Raw genomic sequence first — 23,365 nt, forward strand, 5'->3', positions numbered from 1 at the left:
TTCACCTTGTTCCCAGCTTCTGCTACAGTGTGTTAACTCACACCGGTCCTCTGTGGAAGTGTGCTCACCTGTACTTGATGAATGGCAACTGACGCCCACGCTAAGTTCGCTGTTGCAACCTGGGAAAGAAAGTGAAGCTTTAATTTTAAATGACGGCAGGAAATTAAACAATAAAACACAATTAACACAAATCCTCCATAGGCTTAACTAATCTTTCTTACTACATAACAGATTTACAGCCACATGGGGATACACCTCACAACTGTACCACTGCATGTTCGATTTATGGGTTTGAAATTCAAGCAATGCAAAATTAAAGTTGCACCAATAGATATATTTATGAAAAATAAATATCAAATTACAGTGACACCTGCTTGAGATGTACAGAAATATGTAAGATCTTAAAAAACTAATTCAGGGAATGATTCATTTTGCACATAGTGTCCAATGATTTTCCGGGATGTTTTAAATTTAAAATGTGAATCTTCAAAGCTTATGCTCTTTCTTGAGACACCTGTATGTGAAGCCATTTTCATTAGTGCCTCAGAGAAAGTCCTTTGAGACTAAAACATCACTATCATCACTGAACCCCAGAGAGCTAACAGAGATCAGATCTCAAACAGACCCAGATTAAAGTGAATACCAGGCTAACTGTCGTTCTGTGAGCCTTGCTCCAGCCTCCCACTCTTGGTGTGTTTTGTCAGGGTCAGACTGACCTCCTGGTGGCTGAGGTTGAAGGGCTCCTTGCCCCAGTGCCGATGCAGCTCCAGAATGGCAATGAGGTCCCCGATGGCAGTGATGATGGGGAGGCACAGGACAGAGTGAACATGGATCCCTGAGTCCTGCCCTGTGCCGTCGGGGAAGCGCTCGTCCTGTGACACAGACGCAAAGCAAGACCGTTATCACCTGAACTGCAGAAGAGGTTCGGAAAGGAGGTCAGAGTAGCTGCTGCGATGGTTCTAAATGTGGATTTAATGGATGTAGACGACAATGTGGAAAAGACATTTAACCCTTAGCAAGGCAAACATTTCTGTTACTGTCTTTGAAGCTGTCTTTACCACTATACATCAGATTAAGCATAACAAATGTCAGTAACTGTGCTACGTGCTTCAGAAATTTTACCTTAATTACACATTACAGAATTGATTTTCTTTAGGGTGTATTTTTTACAGAGTGTGCGGACAAAGTCTGTTCACAGCCTCTGGGAATACTTTGTTACTCTACTTGAGTAGATTTTTCAGGGATCTGTGCTTTACTTTAGTATCCATTTTTCTCCTTTTTTTACTCTCTACATTCCAACACAAATATCTGTACTTGATACTCCTCGTATTTTCAAAACAGGCTCATTACTACTAATCTAAATGGATGGGACAGTTACACGAATAGGAACATGAATCAGTACTTTTACTTCACATTACAGCCATTTTTAACACAAGCATCTGTAAAACTACACGAGTAAAGAATGTGTGCACTTTTGTATTTGTATTCTGTAACTACAATAAATAGTGCAGTGCACAAGTACATATCACTGCAAAATGCAAGTCTTTACAAATTCCAACTGATCATTTTTATATTTGTGTAATTTTTTGTGCTGAGTGCATCGCACCAGGTGCTGAAGAACAACAATGATTTAATGTAGAGGTCGTATAGAGCTTTGTAATTAAGCGTCACAGCTCTGCAGTGAAATGTTAGATTCCTGTGACGGGTGAATCTGTGCTTGGATGAAAGAAAACCGCCTCACCCCCATGATGTCCTCTACCAGCAGTGTTTTGCGAGTCTTGGCAACATGAGCGGCAATGGTTGTCCCAAATGCAATGGGGCCGGAGGGGATGAGGCTTGGAGGGCCGTCCTTGGCCCCCGTCGGAGTCAACACACATAAACTCTATGAAGAAGAACATTGAGGGGGAAACAAATGTCAAAAACATGCACGCGACTGATGTTGCTTTACTGTATGAAATGTCTTCATCAAACATCCTGTGCACTTACATTGTTGCATTCTCCCAAGAAGTAAAGTGCAAATCCATCAGCTTTAGTTGCTGTAGAAATATGAGACACACAGTGTTTTCAATACGGTTAAACAGTCCAGTAACAATGTCCACAATATATAATCATAAATGTATATGTCTAACAACAAACTGCAGGTTTAAGCCTGAGAGGGAAACTTGTTATGAAGAGACAATGGTCCAGTTACAATGAAATAACAATCTATTAACAATGTCCCACATAACGACAAGGGCACTCTGACCGAAGGTTTTCACTGTCATCCAGTTCATCTTATTCCCAACACTGCGCTCCAGTCCCATTTAACACTAATAAATAGGTCATGTTATCATACACAGTGACAAAAGAGAGAAAGTGGGATCATCAGTGAATACACACATGATCAGTGAGTTAATGAGTCATGTGGTGTTGATGGAATCATCCTTCTGTGGTTTGATTTGTAAGGTACAACATTTCAGTTTTTTGTTGGGAGTAAAAATCTGTTGTCATCATTGATCCTGGTGTTTATAGAGACCAACAACTAACTTCATTTCTGACAATAAAAATGTGTAGACACTGGATGCCGGACATCACATGAAGAAAAATATGATTATTAAGCAAACAATTAATAATTCTAATAAAAAAACATTTCTATTCTTTTTAATTAGAGCAGCACATATCAGAGAGTGGATACCCGACCCCGTCATCAACTTAAAGGCCCGGCCAGGTTCAGACAATTTGATGATTTTCAATTTCGGCTCTGTCACGTTTGCTGGGCTAATTTTACACTGCACATGTCTGTAATCCTAAAAAAACAAGCAATAAACATGGGAGTGAATAACGATAACAAAAACGGGCACAAAAAACTGATTGCCTGTCGGGTTTGGATCAGGGTCGGTTAGTTTTCTCTCGGGCTCAGAAATGTCTCAGAAGGAATTGAAGAAGAAAAGTATTGCAAATATTGTGGGGTGATGCAAAAGTAATTCTTGGTGTGACTCTTTAGGGGCTCCATAGGAAACGCAAATCAATTAAATAAACATCTGGCTTCAAAATTTCGCTACACATATTATTAATTCTTCCAGACTCAGTGGGATAATGATTTCTGCTTTTACCTGTTTTGATGCAGTTGCACAACTCATAGAGCAGGAGTTTGTTGTCTCCTCCAGTGTCCAGGCGCTGCTCTATGTAGCTGTTGAGTTCGTACACCACACCCTGCATATTTGTGTCCTGGTACTGCTGGACAAAAGACACAGAACATTGCAACTGCACAGTCTCCCACAAACACTGAGATTGAATTTCGAACTTCAGCGAAATGTGCTGTGATAAAAAACGTGGCAACAACCTGCATCCGGTCTAATGTTACTGCAGCAGAGAGCTACTTACTCATGTAGCCAGATCTTAACAGTTTTTTTTCTAATGAAAGGGGTTTATCTTCCTGCCATTCATCACGACATTACCCTGCTGCCCACCCTTACACTCTCCCTTTCTCTGTTGCATTCTAGCCCAGGGTTCCCCCCCCCCAGTCCCACGAGGAGGCCGCTAGAGCCCCACAGCTCTGATTAGAGCCCTGGCAAGCTCTGATGCTCAGCCGCAGCTTTAAAGTGTGGTTACGTAAGAGGCGGACCTCCTGCCTTGTACGGGGCCAGAGAACCGTCTATTTCTGCGCCCGCGGAGAGGGTGAGGACAGGACGGCAGGGAGAGTGGCGCACTAGAAAGCCTTCTCCTATGGGACGCCTTCTATCCTCCCACATCCTGTTTGCACAGACGTATGGATGACGCACTGAGGGGTCGAGTGGCCCTGTTCTTTTTCCCCAGTATCTATCTGTTTCCCCAGTATCTATCTGTGTGAAGTCCCTTCTACCCAGCTCCAGGGTTGTACTGCGTATGCTGACACCTGGAGGTGTCTGACAAAGGTGTGAACTGACGTACTATAGGTGGGGCACAAGGAATCAACTCTTTCTAATTACCTTCCTGCTTTTTTCAACTAAATGAGACACACAAGTTATAATAAATAATAGTTTTTCTAAAGAAGACAAAAAAGGACAAATCTGCATCTAATGAGGACATTTTTGCTGGTTATTGAAGGACAGTATCCATTCCTGAATATGAGCTCATTAGTCATTGGTGATTGGGGATTAAAGGTGGAAAGAAATAAAACATCTAGAATGAGTGAAACTGTGAAGCTTCGTGTCACAAAAATATTCAAATATAAAATTAAAGAAAGACCTACCCTGCTGACTTCTTTCGCTGACGTGTCATCTGTAGAGACAAAAATCACAATGTTCAATTTCAGACTGAGACTCAAGTACAACAGATATGAATGAAGGTTGGAGTCACAAAATGCCACCTTATCCACAGGCAGAGACAGTATCCATATTCTTTCCCACAGCCAAGCCAAGTGTACTGAGATAAATTCTGATCGGGGTGTTTGTTGATCAGTCACACAGTTTTGCTTGTACTGTATTTAAATTTCTCAGTGTATACTACCCACATCAACAAAACAAAAACCCACAACCAAATCAGCGTGATAATATCTGTAACTACTGTGTAACTACAACACTACAACACAAACAAACTATGCATGCCACCAAAACCAAAGTCATTTTAAAACGTGACAGAGGTAGTGTCAAAGGAATATTGACTTAAGACCTACTTAAACACATAAGCTAGTTCATAATATTTTAACATATAACAAAACTTCCTAAGAACTAAAACAGATTATTACATTTTAGACTTTTTCCTGCGCCGTTATCTTAGCAGCTAGTCGTCTATCTGCAAAGTTCTTAAAACAATGAAAAAACTAAAACGAGAATAGAAACAAAATAATCAAAAACAAATCCTTTTATAACTGAAAATTAAATATGATAGAATGGCAATAAAATACATTTTATTTTGGTCGTAAACTTTACTTGGTGTGTCATGACCATGACAACTATCTGCAGTTACTGAGTTAGTTTACGCAGTAGATGCCTCTTTTACCTGCTGTTAGACCATGTTTTAGCCACAGTAGCTTTTATTTGGTTAAAGTTCTTTCTTTGGTAAATAGTTATTGATCAGGACTTGATATCAGCTTCTAAATTAGACAATAAGGTGAGTTGATGCTACTGTCTGACAACATGTTCTGCCTTCCTACGGCCCCTAAGCACAATATCTCATTTATAATAAATAAATAAAGCGAATGCAGTCATCTACGTTTAAAATCTGAAAACCATCATGTGTGAGCGAAGCAGAAACTTGGCCTGGCTGTTTGAACGTTGGTTGGATTAAGAAGACACATCTCTACAAGCAGCAAGTAAGAAAAAACAGATGTTGCCCTCACAACAGTAGTCAGGTACATGTGCAATAAGTCCAAAGTATTTAAAGCATTAATAAACATTCTGCATTAATTTAGGATAATTATATCATCTCTTTAGATGCAAGGAGACGTCTGCTTAAACTTTGTTTCTTTAAAAAGAAAAATAACAGAGGTATTAATTCAACTTGACAAGTGCAAAATGTTGTGGCCTGAAGTACAAATTCTTGGTGTGATTTCAGGCTGCTGGAGAGACAGCAGACATATAACTATTGTCTTTGGATGCAGTCACTGAAGAATGTGATGATAATCAAAGGCTCGGCCAATCATAACAGTTTCTGGACTTATAGTCTGGGAGCGCGATGAAAACAAAAAACATTCACACAGCAGCCCGAGCGGGTCTTTGTTACACGTGGGTCAACAGCACACGAGAACAGTAACCGCTCAGATCACTGTGATAACGTCTGATGTGATCAAACCATGCGAAGCGGCCGGGCAAATTTTAGAAACGCCGACTGAAGTGCTGACTCAAGCTGCTCCTCTTTTGAAACAAACCCCTTTGAACATGTGAAGAAGAAGAAATCACAGCCAGCGCCACAGTTTGTTGTTTCAAACATTCCTCCAGAACGCTATGAGTTTCCTAACTTAGCCATGAGAGCTATTTTAGAGTGAACCCCCGGCCGGGAATGACGTCAATAAGAGGACAGCGAGCTGCCCTTGAAAAAGACTTCAAACCGGTAAAAAAAAAGGGAATCATTTTTTATTTAATAATGACTTGCCAATGATATCAGAAAATGACCTGTTTGAAGACCACGTCCTACAATTTTACCTGTAAGAGAGAGATCTGCATTGTTTAACTTCTATAACATTAACACAAACACAGTGATGTATCTATTGATTACTGTACCAATTGTTTCGAGAATAAAATAAAAATAAAACTAGAATGTCATCCAGTAGAGCGCATATATCTACACCCAACAGTCTCCTTAAAGGGATGGTTCACAGAAAAATTTAAATTCACTCATTATCCACTCACCACCACGTTTAAAGCCTAAAGGTCAACTGGAAGTGGACTTTTAAGTTCATTTTTCAGTGAACTATCCCTTCAAATTCAATCAAGCTGCAGGAAACTTCATCGATATCGTGCAGTTCCCTAAAAATACCTGATCTTTTTCATCAATATCAATAAATTATTCTCTGAGAAATCAACAAAAAAGTTACAAAATGTGTGATGAAAATCAATCCTGGATCCAACTCATTATCCAGATTTGCTCCAAAAATGTAATGGTTTTCCTCCCTGACACTTACCAAAGTTTTTGCGAAATCCTGCTAACGAACAGACAAACTAACGAGAATGACACTCAGTGCATCACATATCTCTGCCAAGGCCCAACAATCCCCTTTAATTTCAATCAGGCTGCACCGACTTGCTCACACTCATACATCAGTTGCTTAAACACGCAAGATCTTGTTCATGAAGATCCATAATGTATTCTACGAGGAATCAAGAAAAATTTCAAAAAGGCCCTGTCTCACATTGTTAAAGAAGGTGATCTGGATCTCCACCAAAATTTGAATGGTTCTTCCCTGACCTGTACCACATTCTTCCACCACGTTTCGCAGTAATCTTTCCAGTAGTTTTCGTGTTATCTTGCTGACAAACAAACCAGCAAACGAACAGCTATGAAAACAGCGTCCTTGGTGGAAGTAATGAAGAAAGAAATATCCCAATCATACCCTTAATTCTATCCTTGAACTGTGTGCAACAGGAAACCCCGTTTAACTTGTATTTGCTTTTCTTTACTGTAACTGTTTGACAGTGTGATGTAATGTGATATATGATGTGTACATGGTGCAGTGTGGTAAGTGATATGTGAGCTCTGAGCAGGATGCTGGAGATAGAGCCCTGTTCAAATAAACCTGATTTAACTATAAGATGAAAGAAAAACAATATGTAAAAACATACCAGGAAATGTAATACTCACTTCACTGTATGTGCAGCGCCTCAGTGTCTGTGGTGCTTGATAGCATGTGTGTGCACAGATGCATGGGTAACTGCAAGCTTCCTTACCTCCATGACCTGAACTCTCAGCACTGACACCCCTCACTGTCCTCTCACACCAGAGAGGAGGGGGACATGTCACGACCAATTAAGGACCGATCTGATACCAGTGCATTTAAAAAAAGTAACAACTTATGCTGCTAACCCTGAATGAGTGAGTGCTGATAGCTATCAGACTCAGGTTAAACCCTTTGAAAAACAAGTTCACACATTGCATTCATTATCTAGTTTGACGGTCACAACTGGAAGAGATCAGTCATAACACCAAGATCTGCGTAGTATTTATTTATTTATAATATATTTATTTACATTTTGCCTTAATGTTGTCTCATGCTGTGATCTGCAAATTGCTTGTAATTGTTATCTATTCTTTGCCTCCAATTTCTAATTTCTTTATTGAAAGGGTCTAAATAAATCTAGTTTTTTATTATTATGATTCCATTGAATATCAGTGGGATTATTTTACACGTCATTGCCATTAATCATATTATTATTATTTCCACTGGATCTCTCAGCTGTACAGAAGAGCCTCTCTGCTCCCAGAGGTATTCCCTCTGCCAGGACTTGTGGGTCTCACCAATACTAAATGTTCCTCCTGGAGGAAATGGTCACCAGACACTGTTTGTACCGTTGCAAGTCCAATTACAGCCTGGCAAACCACCTCCGCAGGCATCTCGAGCGCAGTGGTCCCAGTGGAACCACAGGGTGAGCACTCATCATTGTGTCCATACACTGAAAATGTCTAAGGAGCCAAAAAGTAACAGGAAACTTGTGTTTGCAGGTAAGGTAAATCTACAAATTTCCCGTGCGAAGGCAGGGGGCCTTTAAATCTGCTTTGCTGAACAAGTTTGCTGATTCGACCAGTTCCGGGAGTGTCTTACAAGTCAACATGCAGGTGGAGGTCTCATATTCCTGCTTCTCCTTGAAACCAGAAGAAAAAGCTTGAATAAACCGAACTGTCTGTTGGGTCGAGCTCTTGCTGCAGGAAGTGTGTAAGCAAGTTCTCTCGGTTGTGTGACCAGAACCTTTAACATAACTATATAAAACTGACATCCTGCCTCTCCCGTTTTGCAATAATAACATCTTTGTTTCATCAGGTAAGTGTCAGGGGATTAACTCTAGTGATACACCTCCCCCTGGGGCTGAGAGGGAAGGAATGCGTACGGGTGTGTGCGTGTGTGTGTGTGTTTTATCGCTGTACAGTGTGTGGTCAGCCACCAGCACGGGGACAGAGACCAGTAGCCTGCTCTAATGCCACATCCCATATTTTCAGGGAGCTGCAGTGCTTTCAGTAAACACAGCAGGAGAGGGGCCGACATGTTCTGAGAAAATGTACCTGCCAGATCACAACGCACTCAACACTAAACTCAACTGTCGAACAACTCAGAGGCTGAACAGACGTCTTCCGGTAAATCCATCCAACTGTTTCCTGAACCCTAACAGCCCAGGGTTGTTCAGGTGTGCAGCTCTCTGACGTCCACTGCTAGGTTGGCAGGTATCAAATGTGGATATGTGCTTCTCTGCTCAGTGGGCAAAGCTCCTCTGAGGATTAACAGCTCAACAGGTCCATGCACTGTATTTGACCACATTTCCGTTCATTGCCTAAAATTTTACTTAAAATGTCAAAAATAGCCGCTTTTGCATATTTTGTTTGAAAATTTGAATGAGCGTTTTGCACCAGTCAGTTGAAACAAAGGAGCCGGCAGCTAGAGCAGACTGACTTTTTCCAGCTCTGCAGAGCATGACCATGTCACGTGACATTAAACCAACAGGATGGCTGCAGTCTTCACAGAGTTGTTGTACCCCTCAAGCTACGGCTAAAATAAAAAATCCTGAAAATGCACGAGTTGCCTATTTAAACCGACAAGAAGCCATTCCGTGACTGATTACTCTTATTAAAAAATTACTCTACTAATAATTTCATTAAATCATTTCACTGCTGAGCCTGAATGTTGCTCATGGTAGTTTTGGGAGGTGTTTCCTGAGATATGGAGTTATCTGCACCTTTGAAAGTTAAATGAAATGTTTGTTTGCTCTGGAGCAGGTGTGAAAAATCTGTTTGAGGAAATAATTTCTCGGGAATTTTGCACATTCATACATCACAGTGGTATGATGTGGTTTGAAGAAAGAAATTAAGATCTATTGCTTTTACTTTCATCAATACTGCACAAACAAAATCAGCGAAGAACACTTTTTGTTTTAGGGCAGCCAAGTAGAAAATAAATACGTTATCTATCATAATAAAACCTCAACTCAAAGAAGAGACACATCAGACTTAACCCTGCATCTTTATCCAGGCACCAACACACAGAGCCTGGGGTTCACATACAGGTCTGTTTGATGAGATGTGGTGATGAATGATTTGAAGAATCACCCAGACGATACCATCAGCTCTGAGCTTCCACCGAGCAGAAAAAAATCCCTCAGTTAGCTGAGTCTAATGTGCACGATACTTGATGAGCGCTTTATTGATCTGCCGCCACAGATACAAAGTCTCCCACAGGAAGGGCAGCTAGCAGTGACTCAGCGCTCAATACGTGTCGACCTAGTGGTCGTCCTGTGTTGACCTGCTGCATGGAGGACATGCAGCTGCCAACAGCAGCAGTCGTCTTCATCTCAGCCCTGCTCTCTTCACCTGCACTCGTCCTGTCATGTGTGCGCAGGTCTCTCTTCAGACAGAGATTCAAATGTCAACCAGACTTCCTTTTTCAAAATAAAAAACTAACTATAGTTATAAATATTTATAAAAACTTTTTGGTTTAGCAAAGACTTTGTCTCTTAGCGAAGATTTGTCTCTTGCCATCAACGTCAAAATCTGTATTTGAATGAATATACATGCAATAGCCCCGTAATAAGAAATAGTAATCCAAAATAATCCATTATGCAGCATCTGCATTAATTATTAGTTGTAGCAAAAGACCGAAATGCTCATTGGCGATCAGCTTTTTTAATTTATCTGCATTCATAGAGATAGCTGTTAATAGAGATGAGCCAAAATGTTGTCTGGACCAAAAGAAAAATGGAGAAACCTTCGACTTGGACAGGCAAACAGAAGACGGCCTCTTGGCCTGGATATCCGCTTCCTACACCGGAAGCCTCAAAATATTGGCTGTTGCCCCAAGAGGTTCATTCGTCCAGTTTCAAAGCCCCAAAATGTGTTTTTTATTGCAGCCACAGAAGTAAGGACACTAACTTTTTATTATTTTTATTAGCATTTAAAGCAGCATATACTGAGCGCTGCACAGGGGTCCTCCTCCTCCTCCTCCTCCTCCTCCTCCTCTCCTCCTCCCCGTGATGGTATGCCCTGCAGGTGAGACAGCTATCTTATCACAGCGGAGGGGGGTATGAGTTTCTGCCACACAAGCACATCTTTGTTTCCATTGTGACTTCCATCTAAACACGTCTGAGAAACAGTATCAGCTGCTTCACAGTTGGCCCAGCTCTTGCCCTCCAGAGAGAACACTGGAGACTCACACACACACGTCTTCAACACAAGGTTCTCCATTTTTAACCAGACTTGGCTGCCTGACCTGTCAGAGAGATAATCAGCTTTGAGAATGATGCTCTGATCAGGAACATTGGCAGATTTTGCTCATGCACTTTTTGAGTGCTGAAGTGAGTGGTCAAGTGAAAAGTTATACTATTGATTACTCACTTGAGTGACTTATTGAATAAAAAATCTGAATATCTTCTGTATTCAGCCTCTCACCTTTGAGACCAGACTAAAACCTATTTTCTCACATTTGATTAATTAAATGATCTAGTTTAGATATAATTTAATCTTCTTCAAAAATTATGGGAAAAATTTAATGTATGACTATGAGACTATTACCATATGAACGAAACAAAAAATATAAAAACGACTCAAAATTATTTACAAAAAAAGCATCATGCTTCATCAAGAATATAGAGCTTCCTACTTATACACTGTGTTTCTATGTGTGTGTGTGTGTGTGTGTGTGTGTGTGTGTGTGTGTGTGCGTGTGCATTGCATGAAGCATATACAATAACGAGAGCCCTTTGCTGCATGGGAGCAGCAGAGGGTTGGAGATTTATCAATTATCCCATGGCAGCGTGTGGTGTAAACATTGCAATGCAGGTGCAATGGTCAAATGACATCCAAGGGGATTCTGGGAAATTGTGTTCTGCTCACTGAGCTCTCTGCTCTGTAGCTCACTGCTGCATCAAACCACCCTCTCACTTTAAAGCAGAAACATGATACGTAAATGTAACTGCACAAAAGTGTAATTCAGTTACGATGAGAAGACATATTGTTACCACAGAGCAGTATCAAGTGTGCAAATGTGGCGGTTTTCTCTAAAATTAGAGGCCGCAACACAACCTTTGCAAAAACACTATACACACACACTTGTGTGTGAACAGACAAACTGATTTATGTAATCCAATGTTGTCTATCATATGATAAGTGAGAACGGCACTGGCTGCAGGGACAGCTTCCAGGAAGCAGTGGTTATCTTAGGGATGATCACATGATGACAGGTCCTGCTGCTGCTGCTGCTGCTGCTGCTGCTGCTGCTCTCATATTCTGCATTGAAACAGCTAAACAACTGTTGTAAATAAATCTAAAAGTCAAGTCATCCCAACACAGTGACCATTCAGCCTGCATGATGACCCAGAAAATAGACGGTGCTTGTCATATGAGCGGAAACAGGCACTGAGAGGCTTCAGAGTGGTGCCCAAGTGTCTGCTCACAGTGGTCTCACAGAGGAAGTGGACTAAAAGAGATATTACTGATGTAACGTAAAGATCAACCCCGAGAGACATGAGGTATAATGAGAGAGCTGTCAGAGTGATTACTGATGATTTCACTCCGAGTCTGGTTCGCCACTCACACAGCTCAAGAAACCAACTGTACAGGGAGAGTGGCTGAATATTGATCTATAATAATACTGTATTAAGTTATGACCTCCACCAAGAGGGTTATGACTCTGTCTGTTTGTTAGAGCAGGTCCAGATAAACAAGCACTTTCTTTAACATGGCGAGATAGGGCAATGGCCTTGGCGGAGGTATGTACTCTTAAAGGCCTCTTTCTAGTTTTAATATTTATTTAATATCCTCATGCAGCGGTTGCAGGTTTGGTTCTGAGTCTGACCAAGCCCTTTGCTGCGTGTCTTCGACTCTTCTCATTGCGACCTTACCATCCTATCAATATAGGCAAAATGTCCCCAAAAATATATAAAAACCTACTGCATTTTCAATACACATAAATTGTTGAAAAACATTCTATGAAGTCGTCCCGGCTCAGGACGGGTTTTAAAAAAGCTCTGAGAGGAACTCTGACTGAGGACAGAAACTTTAACCTTAGTGAGGGAGTGTGGTTAACCCTGTTTCCAGGTTAGACACATATGGAGTGACGCCAGCGAGCTAGTTCAGGCAGCCAACTCGAACTGCGCTGCTCCAATCATGTGACATACATCATGTGACATACCTCACTCTCCACAACCATCTTTAATACACACAGTTAAGGAAATAAATAGCAACTCTTTGTACTGGGAATCTTTATGAATAGATGCCTACATTTCCCACAATGCAAATCGACAGCCAACAGTTCCATCAAATATTCTATTCCCCTTATTCCTGTAGTCTCTCGCCACGAAAATAATGCAAAGATTTTGGTTGATTTTAGAATCATCCTCTTCATTCGCAACTGTTGCTGGCTCAATCACATCAATAAAAAAAAATATGTAACCACAAAAGAAGATTTTTGGGACAAATGCAGTCGATTTGTCCGAGACCAGTAACCCAAAAACCTGCACAAACCTGCACTTCGTAAGATACATCACAGCCGTGTGTGTGTGTGTAAAGAGACTTTTCACCCGAGCAGCATTTACTTTAGTATTTTCAACACACACAACACATGACCAGGGCTAAAGGCATGCAGGTGGACAAACACTGTTAGCAACTGCTCATTTTAACACAGTACAAACTACTGTCTGTTCCAGATATTCTCTCAATCCCCATAAAAGGTAACTAGCTAAAATATCAGTATCAGCTTATCGTTCCAAACATAAACCGTGCTGTATTGTAACACCAGGATCGTCAGTAATATTATTATTGTTTACTGTTTGACCACTTTCAAAAACAGAGCACTCTGGACCATCTTGTCTATTTTCCCGGCAGTCAGTGGTTAGCATTAACGTGCTTTTCTGGACAACATGAGAATCGAATGAAACCTGAAACTTGCCTTCAATAATGTGATGCATCATAATGAGCGTCACTTCTGCTTTTGTTCATTTTTTTTGTCAAAGCTTTGTTACACCGGTGCAGCAACTCAACAGACTGCAAGTCAATATTTCGACCATACTGGAGAAAAAACACAAATAGACACAAACAACAAATTTTAAATCTGAGCAGCCAGCAGTCATGTAATGGACATTCAATTTCTATTAAACAAAGTGGTTCTTTATATTATCCAGCCTTCGGACGTCATGGGAAAAATGCATTGCCTTTGCAACGGGTGAATTCTGTTTCATGAACCATATGATAACTGAACACTGATCAAATAAAAGCACTTAAACACATCTGACTAAAATCTTTGTGCTCTGTGTTAAGTTTTTTAAATCAGTGTTCTGCTTTGCACAGGATTCATCTGCTCTGCCCTGAACTACTATTCCTACTTGGCACCAGAAAAATGATTTAGGCTATTTTTTTCGAGTATCAACCAAAACACACACACACACACACTGTATACAGGAAACGGTTTCCCATGCAGGATCTGACCTGAGAAACCAGCGTCTCACAGCAGCAATAAACACCACTGTCTGTAAACGTCATGTAGAAAGCAGCTCCAAAATGTGACAAATCCATCCTCCGCCAGCTTCCCCCTGCACTTCAACACACCCACACCCTGAGCCAGCACAACCCCTCACCGCCGCCGCCACCATCCCCACCCCTCCCCTGGGCCCCCTTCAGCCGGCTGCATGTCTCTGGAGGTCGCCTCTGACGTCAGCAGCTCGACTGGGCAGAGTGCCAGCTCTGTGGGCCCTTGATGGATGCGGTTGGTCTGAGAAACAGTCCGCTGTGTGCGCAGTGCACGGCACAGGCTCAACTCGGCTCCGCTCAAACACATCTAATGACCCGTGAACACCCGACAAGCCCTCTCCCTCTCGTCTGTCTATCACACACACTGACGATTAAAGGAAACACGTGAAGATGAGTGATTTGTAGTGCAAATGGCCGGGATAATAAATGGAACCCGCAGAGGCACGGTCTGCCTCGGCTCTGGTTATCCTTTGAAACTCTTGGAGAGGAGGTTTTAGTTTTTCTGCGCAATAAAAGCAAACGACTGACATGGCTGCAGATATTCATGGCAGCCTGTACTTGTGGTCGACTGTTCGGGACCTGGTATGGGATTATGTGAACTAAAAAGTACAAACATTTAACCAAAGCAAAATATTACAGAAATTACAACTGTGCGTCAATATGCTGAAATCCGCTGATCCAATCATTATGTCACAGTGATCCAGGGATCTGCAGCATGTATGTGTGTGTGGGAGTGGGAGTGGGTATACTGTACCTGCAGGCCTGCTGCTGGTCTTTTTCTTCAGCCATCTGTCCAACGTCTCTGCACTCACACTCTCCAACACAAAGTCGTCCAGCATCTGCGGGTGCAGCGAGAGGTAGGCCTTCACTTTCTCATCTGTCAAGCCTGAGGAGTACAGAAACAGAACACATTTTACTTTCACGCCACTTTATCCACGACGAAGCAAAATTGTGGAAACACAAAAAAGACACCGGGACATGTTGCACAAAAATCAAGGAAACGGTGTGAGGAGAGAAATCAAAGATATTTAAGAACAGGATGGAAATAACGTCCCACTTTAGGCACACGCTGTTCCTAACAACCCTCCCAAGGAAACGGCCGAAGGGCATCTCTCTTTTACTTTTACTGTGAGGTGAGCGTGGTAGGAGCGCCTATTTTCTGGCTAAAGCTCTCAGATAGCCGGGCTAACTCACTTATGTTTACTGTAAAGCTTCATCTCCAGGGATAGGAGCCCCCAACAGAGGCAGCAGGATAAAGGAGGACTCGATTGTGCTTAATAGGCAATTAGGTTCTTGAGAGCTCGCTAAGTGCTGCTGTTCACTGTCTTTGTTGTCAGGGAAAAAAGCAATTTGCCAGACCTTCTTTGAGGGAAAGTTGTTTTTAATATAACCGCTGGCGTCTCAAAGGCAGTCATGATGCGCTGGGAAACCATTATGTTTAGGTCACTCACTTAAATGGAGTGTGTCTAAAAACAAAGACTTGTAGCTGTTTAAATTCAACCGTGAGACGTAATCTCATCATCGGACCGTGCAGCCCAGCGCTTACAAAACAGGCAACCACAACTTCAAAAAATCCCAGAAAAGGAAAAACAAATCTGCATTTACATTTGATGGTGTTGTAGATAGGAAATGTATCAGTTAGTGGATACTTGTAGGAAAGAAGATTGCTGTATTCAGAAGGCTCTGATCGTTTACCGCTTTCTCACGAAACGTCTGGTTATCAGAAGCATCTGCGTAGACTCCCTTCAAGTATGAATCACAGGAGGACATGCAGCTGGAAGGCATGTGTTCTGCTGTCTCACACACACACACACACACACACAAACAGTTTGACAATATTGTCATACTGTGTGTGTGTGTGTCTAGTCTAAAATCCTGCATGATATCGGGGGAGTGAGCAGCTACAGATACTTGCGGACTACAAAATGATTCGTAAAGGGTGGCACAGATGTTGTGCCAGATGACAAAATAAAACCAGATGCAGGAGATAGAAGCCTCCAATCCAGCTGCAGGTAATGTGTTGCATGTCAGTATAAAGTGTTTAAAACCTGCATCTTCAGAAGAACTTCTACTGGCTTGGGTTTAATTTAATTGTAGAATCAAAGCGACTCTTGTAAACAGACTTGAGCAGCTACCTATGACCTTTGATTTATTACCCCCCCGAACAAATCATTTGATCTTCACTTAGGATGGATCATCTGCTCAGTGTGTGTGTGTGTGTGTGTGTGTGTGTGTGTGTGTGTGTGTGTGTGTGTGGGGGTGGTGGTGGTGGTGGTTGCAGGCAAATAAGGCAAACAGAGGTGGGGGTAAGTTTGAGAGGGGGGGCGGAGGGCGCTGTGGTATGACGCTGTCCAGACTCGAGACACAGCTCTTCAGGACGCCTTCCACAACGCCTCACGAGACTCCTGGCCAGCTCTGACGCACATCGGCAGAACACGGCTTAATAAATGAGACAAAGTTGAGGGGGTGGGGGGTGGTGGTGGAAGTGAGCTGCAGGGGACAGAAAGACACACAAAGAGGAGTAAAATGGGAGCGCTGCAAAACACCCTTACAAATTTGTCCTATCCGACACACAAAGGAGGCACTGTGATTAGCGACACCACAAAAAAAAAAGAAAAAACAAAGAGGCTGTATGAATTTATGAATACAAGTTTTGTGCGGTGGATGGGCTCTGAAAATTATTTAGCAATCATATGTGTGCACATGAACGAAAATAGTCAAATGTCCTATCTCCATGGGGCAAAAACAAACAGCAGTGATAAGAATTCTGCAACGGGCATATAACGGCTGATAAAACCGGCGTTCTGGGTGCACCCCGGTGCTGAAAATTACAAGCCCAGAACGACGAAAATCATGTAAAAAGGGGAGATTGTGAAGCCTCATTGGCGAAGAGCGGGCAAACCACGGCTCTGTGGAACAGCCAGTGTTTATAACACCTAACTCGACCCTTAACCTCAATGGAAGTGCGACCAAATTCAGTGTCTGTACTAAAAAGGGCAGGGAGAACAATTCAGCGTATCTATTAACTAATCATTATCAAACCAATCATTATATAAAAGAAAAGAACTGTACGTTCTCTGTTATTTTATTTTCAACAAGTTACATAAAGAGACCAAGAACCAACAATGTGTTAGTCTCTCCCTCGCTCTCAGTACTTTCCGACTTCTGTCTGCGGCTGTCAGCTCGAAGCACATTTGTTTCTGCTGAAGACATATATCTAAAAACAGTTATGAATGTGTGCTTTTATTTCAAAATGATCTCCTAAAACCCTACAAGTGCCAGTACTGTATTTGTTTTTAACATTATTTAAATAGGAGTAAATAGTGCATTTGTTGTGGACTATTTTCAGTTTTGGATTAAAGCACATTTGGTGCTTGTGAACTTATTTCAGGCAGCAAGACTGAGGCTCAGGGCTTGACAATAAATTAACTAAAGACCTCCAACCAAGGCCCAACAGTCCCCTTACAATCAAATATTACAATGCATTAACCGGAGGTGGTGCACATGACAGGAAAACCTTCAACAGTGGACTTAAGCATAAGAGCAAAGATGTTTGTCGGATCAAAGTTTGATTATCTTGTTGAAATATTTGTTTTTCAGTGAATGACGAATGAAAAAGCATCTTCATCTGCCCTCGGCATCACAGTCAGGAGGTAAACTCCAGCGGTGGCATCTGGACAAATGTATTCATCTGTAAAATATAATACAAGAAATATAAAAAATGTAAATATCGTTCATCTCTAATAACACACAGTGGAAAAAGAAGCCAGTGGAGGAAAGGCTGGTTTGACCCGACAGCCTCTGTATTACAGCAGGATGCTGATTGATGGCACTTTTTTCCCTCCTGAACATTCCTGCTACTCTCTGCCGACCTTACACGCTTTCTTTCTGATTCCCCCTGAAGTTTTTTAGAGCCACAGCTCAACCTAATGTGACCGCAGTGACACTCAGAGCTGTGGGTAATGCGTCAGTGTCCCAAGCCTGCGACTACAGTGGCTAATCAAAGGTGGAGCCAGATCTGTCCCACATGCTGTGGTCCAAAACGGTTAACCCCACGGGGAACCGCATACGCTCACTCAATCAGGAGAAAGAGGGCGAGAGAGGGGGAGGCTGCTGCAGTAGAAGCGATGGTCACCGGAGTGTTTTTTTCTCTCTCATGTTGTCAAACCTCAGTGAAATTTTCCTTCCCACAGTGGTCAGTGGTGCTGAAGACAATGGCGTCATCAAGTTAAAAAACGAAGAACGTTTTTCATTCACTGACACTGATTCTAGCAGACGTAATGACAGAGAAACGCGTTCAACCCAAACCAACATGTGCAAACATTATTTAAAAAACATTTTAAACCTTAATCCAGTGCATGAAGTGTCTGCCAGAAGGTCCTCCCATGTTGACGTCTGTATATTGTAAACCTGTGGTGGGGAACTACTGCCTGTGGCAACTATTGTCCATGAAAAAAGACGCCTCTAAGCAGACACCTTCCTGTGACACGTTCGAAACAGGATCCATGAGTCCAAGATACATTTTGGGGCCTTTTTTTCACACTTAACCTTAAACCATAAAACCTCAACAGAAAATATTGGAAAACTATTCCCGTCTTTGTTTATAACTTGTCGTAAATTATAAAAAAACTAATATCTGCAGTCTAAATAAACAAGTACGGGCAAATTAACTTTGGCTCCTATGCTGCCATTTTTTTTGGTACTTTTATTTAAAAGGGACAGTGTACTTTAATTAATATGAGAATAATGGTTCATATAAATGTACCAGAGTTAGTCTCTTTTTTCAAAATTAAAGCATAGTTATAAGCACAATTGATGATTATGCTTTATGATCACGCTTAAACACTGGCAGAGGAACTACTCCAATCTGATACTAAGTAAAAAGAATTAGGCCTTTAAAAGATATTCGAGTAAAATCGTCTGTAGGTGTGAATGTGACCGTGAGCGGTTGTTTGTCTCTGTATGTTTGTCCTGTGATATGCTGGCGGCATTTCCATGGTGTACACCACCTCTTACCTAATGTCAGCTGGGATTGGCTCCAGCTCACCCGTGACCCCAGAAGGATAAGTGGTATAGTGGAAAATGGATTGATGGAGTAAACTACCATCAAGTCTACTTGAAGTATCAACAAGTTATGATGCTGTTCTCATGTTATTATATAAATAACAAGGTTTGACTTTAATGCAGAAGCATCAGGATTTTACTAGGTGGAGCTAGTTTGTTCAGTTTCCAACCTAAGGCTCAGGCCCCCTCCATACGGCCGCAAGATAAATCTTTGGAATCTGTGGAATCCTGAGATTATTAATGAGGTAAAGATGAAAAGAAAAACTGCTTAACAAATTTCTACAAATAATTAGCAGTTTTCTCTGATTGTTGATCTTTTTTGTGAAATATTGCACCTTACACTTATTCTAAAAACTGAACCATGTAAGAGGTTTAAAGCTGAGAGCAGCTCTCTGCATCTGAATTGGGACGAGGGGACAAAAGCACAAGACGTTGCTATTTTGTGAGGGCTCACGAACCAAAATGGTCGGGATCTTAAGAATGTTTGAGTTCAATCATTGGGTTATAGTTGTTTCCTATCTCTGAGCTCAAATGAGTTTCAGTCATAGGATGTCGCTCGTTCAGACAAGTGCACAGGTGGGAAATAGTGCAGTGTGTTGTGCAGCATGTTTATGAGTGGCTTAAGCCCAGTTGGCAGAGATTCTGGTGCCTGACTCAGACTTGGGCTTCCTGTGTAAAAACCAAATCCTGAGTTCATGCAGTGAGGTATCGTTGCATAACACTTATCTTGAGTATAGCACACCACACCCTGGGACTGGGAAAGGAAGGCCAAGCTGGTCTCAGTATGTCTGCGTCTTTCAATATGAACATGCTCCTGTTTGATGGGGGAATGCATTTACATGGGCCACCAGTTTGTGGTACTTATATGAAAATCCAGGCATCAAAACATCCTGAATAAGCTTCAAATTTGTATAGTTACAATTAAAGTTTATGGGCTTTTTTTATTAAGGAAATCTATTAGGCTCTGATTTTATATGGAAAAGTAAATGGCTTGTAAAGAGGCTGTAAACTGTAAGTAAATCACTGCATCGTATATTAAAATCTGCTTTGAATAAATGCTTTTTTCATGCATTGTGTTAGTATATTTATAAAAAGCACCAGAATTTAAAGTAATTTAGATTCTGGTAGAGATGTATGAGTCACAAGTCATGATGAGACACATTGCAGATTAACATTTATCAATGGTCCACAAAGGGAAAAGAGTATTTCTGATACATACACCTCTTTATAAGAAGCTCCTTCAGGAAAAGAAAAGAAACCCCTGTGAAGCAATGTATCATTTCTCTCTCTGTGTCCACAACTGTGTTATTTATTACTCTTGCCAATACATTACCACAGCTCTGAAGATGCATATCATTCAATTTTCAGTTATGACCTGCTGATCCTTGGTGACTGATTAATATTGATATTGCAGACTGTGCAGAATGCATGGCAGGGACGTCTGGAAATGCGAAGGTATGGCCTTTGTACATTTCGAGGAATTTCTGCAGTGAGTGCAGTCTGCTTCTTTTGCAGCTGGGGGTGACACAATCAGTGCCGATCGTTAGAATAGAAGAAAAGTCACGTTTAACCATTTCTGACGCACAACACCAAGCAGACGAGTGTACATGCAACATTAGGCATTAACATTAAGTGAACATTAACTAAAATAATCATCTCAACTTTCCTCAGCCCCTCCAGTCCACTTATCTTCCCAAAGGAACGGGGCTCACATGAGGAACCAGCTATCCAGAGGGAAGAGGGAGAACGAGAAAATAAATCCTAGCTACTGTTGTGTTAACTGTAAAATATATGATCCCTCTTGACGTATTCATGACCTTGGACCTTAGAATTGTCTGAAAGCTCACAGTTAAGGTGTTGCGACATGTTTGCTGACGTTATCAGAGATGGTGGCGGAAGCTAAAAGAATTTTTCTTATACAAATGAATGATAAATTGTTTTGTTTGGTCCGAGTTTTTCTTGAAAACGTTATAATGTTTACATGGAAAACATTGATATTCTCTACAGCCTCATCTTTTCCCTTTGTTATTAGGCTTTTGACATTTCCTGGATTACGTTACCCATCTGTGAGCTTGCTAAAATGTTAGCCTCTGTGGCTTGCAGACACCCATTTGTTTTTTGCGTCCATGTAGCAAAACAGTCGTGCTCTCGCAACTTAACCATTCGAATGCCAAGCATAACGTGTTCACATCTTTCCATGTAGTTACCACAAGCTCAGGGGTTTCAGTAAAAAGGCAACAGGGTTTTGGTGAAGACAAGGGGAACGAATACGGCCCCGTGATTGGTTGACCTCCTCCTCTTTCTTTTGGATTTCAGCAGTCTAGACAGTTTTTTGCCAACCTGAGTGGCCTACTGTACAACTGATTTCACAAGCTTTTTGTGTACTTTGATTATATTCTTTTTCAAATGTTAGGATTGGTTGATAGGTTATATTTCAGGTTTCAGGTTATATTTCAGCAAATGTAGGATTACAAAGACATGGGGACTTACACTATATAGCACTGAAAATAAAGCAAAACACATGTCAAAAGCAACCAGCTCCACCCATCTCCATCACTCATCATCTCTTTGTCTCATGCAGCGGTTAACTATCAGTGTGACAGTGCCAGAACACAGGTGAACATGTGTCTTTAGCACTTCTGTCAGACGATACTGAGCCGTAATGTAAAAAGAAGAGGCCAAACATGGCCAATGTTTCGTGAGCAAGGTGTTCCTCCTCTGCAAAAACATGGATGAGAAATGCACATGAGAGAGAAAGGGAAAAGACCACTTCTCTAGATGTGCACTCCTTCTGGCAGAGAGTCAAGGGCAAGCTGCCAAGGTACTACTTTTCACTCTCCCGACATGAGGCTGAGGCAGGAAAGGGGCGGGGGTTTGCTGCGAGGTGCGTGCGTCAGCAGGTCCGCCTGGGACTCCCTTGCCAGGAGGTGGGAAGAGCATGTGGTTCTTATCTTATCTATGGGAGGGCTGGAGCACAGCGTCCAAGACTGACATCCAGTGAGCGACGAAGAGGAAAAAAAGAGCAAACACAGAAGATGAAAATGCTTCGACTGCTCTGCCACTGCTCTGCCACTGCTCACCTCATTTATTCATTCAGTCTGTGCCCATGAAAGTATAGCGTGCGTGTGTGTGTGTAGTATTCAATGCATGCACACATACACACACCCCCCACATTCCAAAACAGCCAAGGGTGAGGTGACCGGTGCGGTTAAATCAATACACCAGTCAGTGAAAATTTGTCAAATTAAGAAAACGCTGTTTCACCGTGGACTGCGGTCCCCTCACTTCCAGAGACACGCCCCCACATGGCAAAAACAAACACCGCTGCACAAACATGCAAGATCACACCTCTCTCTCTTACTACACACACACACACACACACACACACACACACACACAAACAGAGAGAGAGAGAGGGATTTCCATGGAAATGTAATTTGCATTATTTCCACTCCCATAGTCCAGGTCATTAGACATAAAGGGTAAGGGCTATAAATGGCAAACTCAGATGTAGATAAGGCATGTCCCTTGATCCACAGTCAAATAGTGTGGTCACAGGAAGGCCGCAACACTCGAATTGCAGGTAGAGACCCCTTGCAGGTCAACCTTCAACTCAAAAGTCAAAACTTTCTTGTGTATTTTCCCCCAGTGACAGGAAACTGAACGACAGCCAGAGGTTGCAGATCACACAGCCAACAACACTGCTGATGATGAACCTGAACAGTAATGCTGGAGTCGCTGAGAGGGACAGCATCTTGCCCACCCCCCCCAAGAGTCACATCAGTAATCAGGGGTCATGTTCCCAGCTCCACATCTGGACTGATGGTAAACTCTGCAGCCGCTGTGCAGAGAGCCCAGTCGGGAACCGATAATGAGAACCACAGATCCTTGTGTCTTCTCCAGCGCCGTGTTCTTTTATGAGTCCCGACACGAGAACAAGCTGTAAAGAAATCGACATGCATGTGGCCTTTTCCAATCCCCTCAGATCCCAATCCACGACAGGCTGACGAGGGATCAACGGACGCCTTGAGGAGAATGTCATCTGTTTCCCCCGCTCAGATCGTGCACTGTGCCCTGGCACTGATCCAGTCCTGGACAGATCTTGATATAAAAAAGGACTCAAACCGCAAACAAGCTAATTTTCTTTGGCTTGATTTTTCCTGCAAGTTTGAATAAACACTGA

General features: G+C 42.0%; 1 protein-coding gene across 3 annotated transcripts in view; it reads right to left on the reverse strand.

Annotated features, from left to right (window-relative positions):
• Positions 1-23,365, reverse strand: part of pde10a (phosphodiesterase 10A) — a 57,093-nt gene that overhangs the window by 11,990 nt on the left and 21,738 nt on the right. For 2 of the 3 annotated variants that reach the window (XM_047342445.1, XM_047342446.1), the window contains exons 2-8: positions 14,873-15,004; positions 4,211-4,239; positions 3,093-3,216; positions 1,987-2,036; positions 1,742-1,882; positions 717-872; positions 69-119 (exon numbers count right to left, since the gene is read on the reverse strand). In XM_047342445.1, the coding sequence (XP_047198401.1) occupies positions 69-119; positions 717-872; positions 1,742-1,882; positions 1,987-2,036; positions 3,093-3,216; positions 4,211-4,239; positions 14,873-15,004 (683 nt within the window). The remainder of the gene's footprint in view (positions 1-68; positions 120-716; positions 873-1,741; positions 1,883-1,986; positions 2,037-3,092; positions 3,217-4,210; positions 4,240-14,872; positions 15,005-23,365) is intronic. The other variant, XM_047342447.1, reaches the window with a different exon arrangement.

This window comes from Hippoglossus stenolepis, chromosome 12 (assembly GCF_022539355.2).
Source record: "Hippoglossus stenolepis isolate QCI-W04-F060 chromosome 12, HSTE1.2, whole genome shotgun sequence".
In the NCBI taxonomy this organism is placed as follows: domain Eukaryota; kingdom Metazoa; phylum Chordata; class Actinopteri; order Pleuronectiformes; family Pleuronectidae; genus Hippoglossus; species Hippoglossus stenolepis.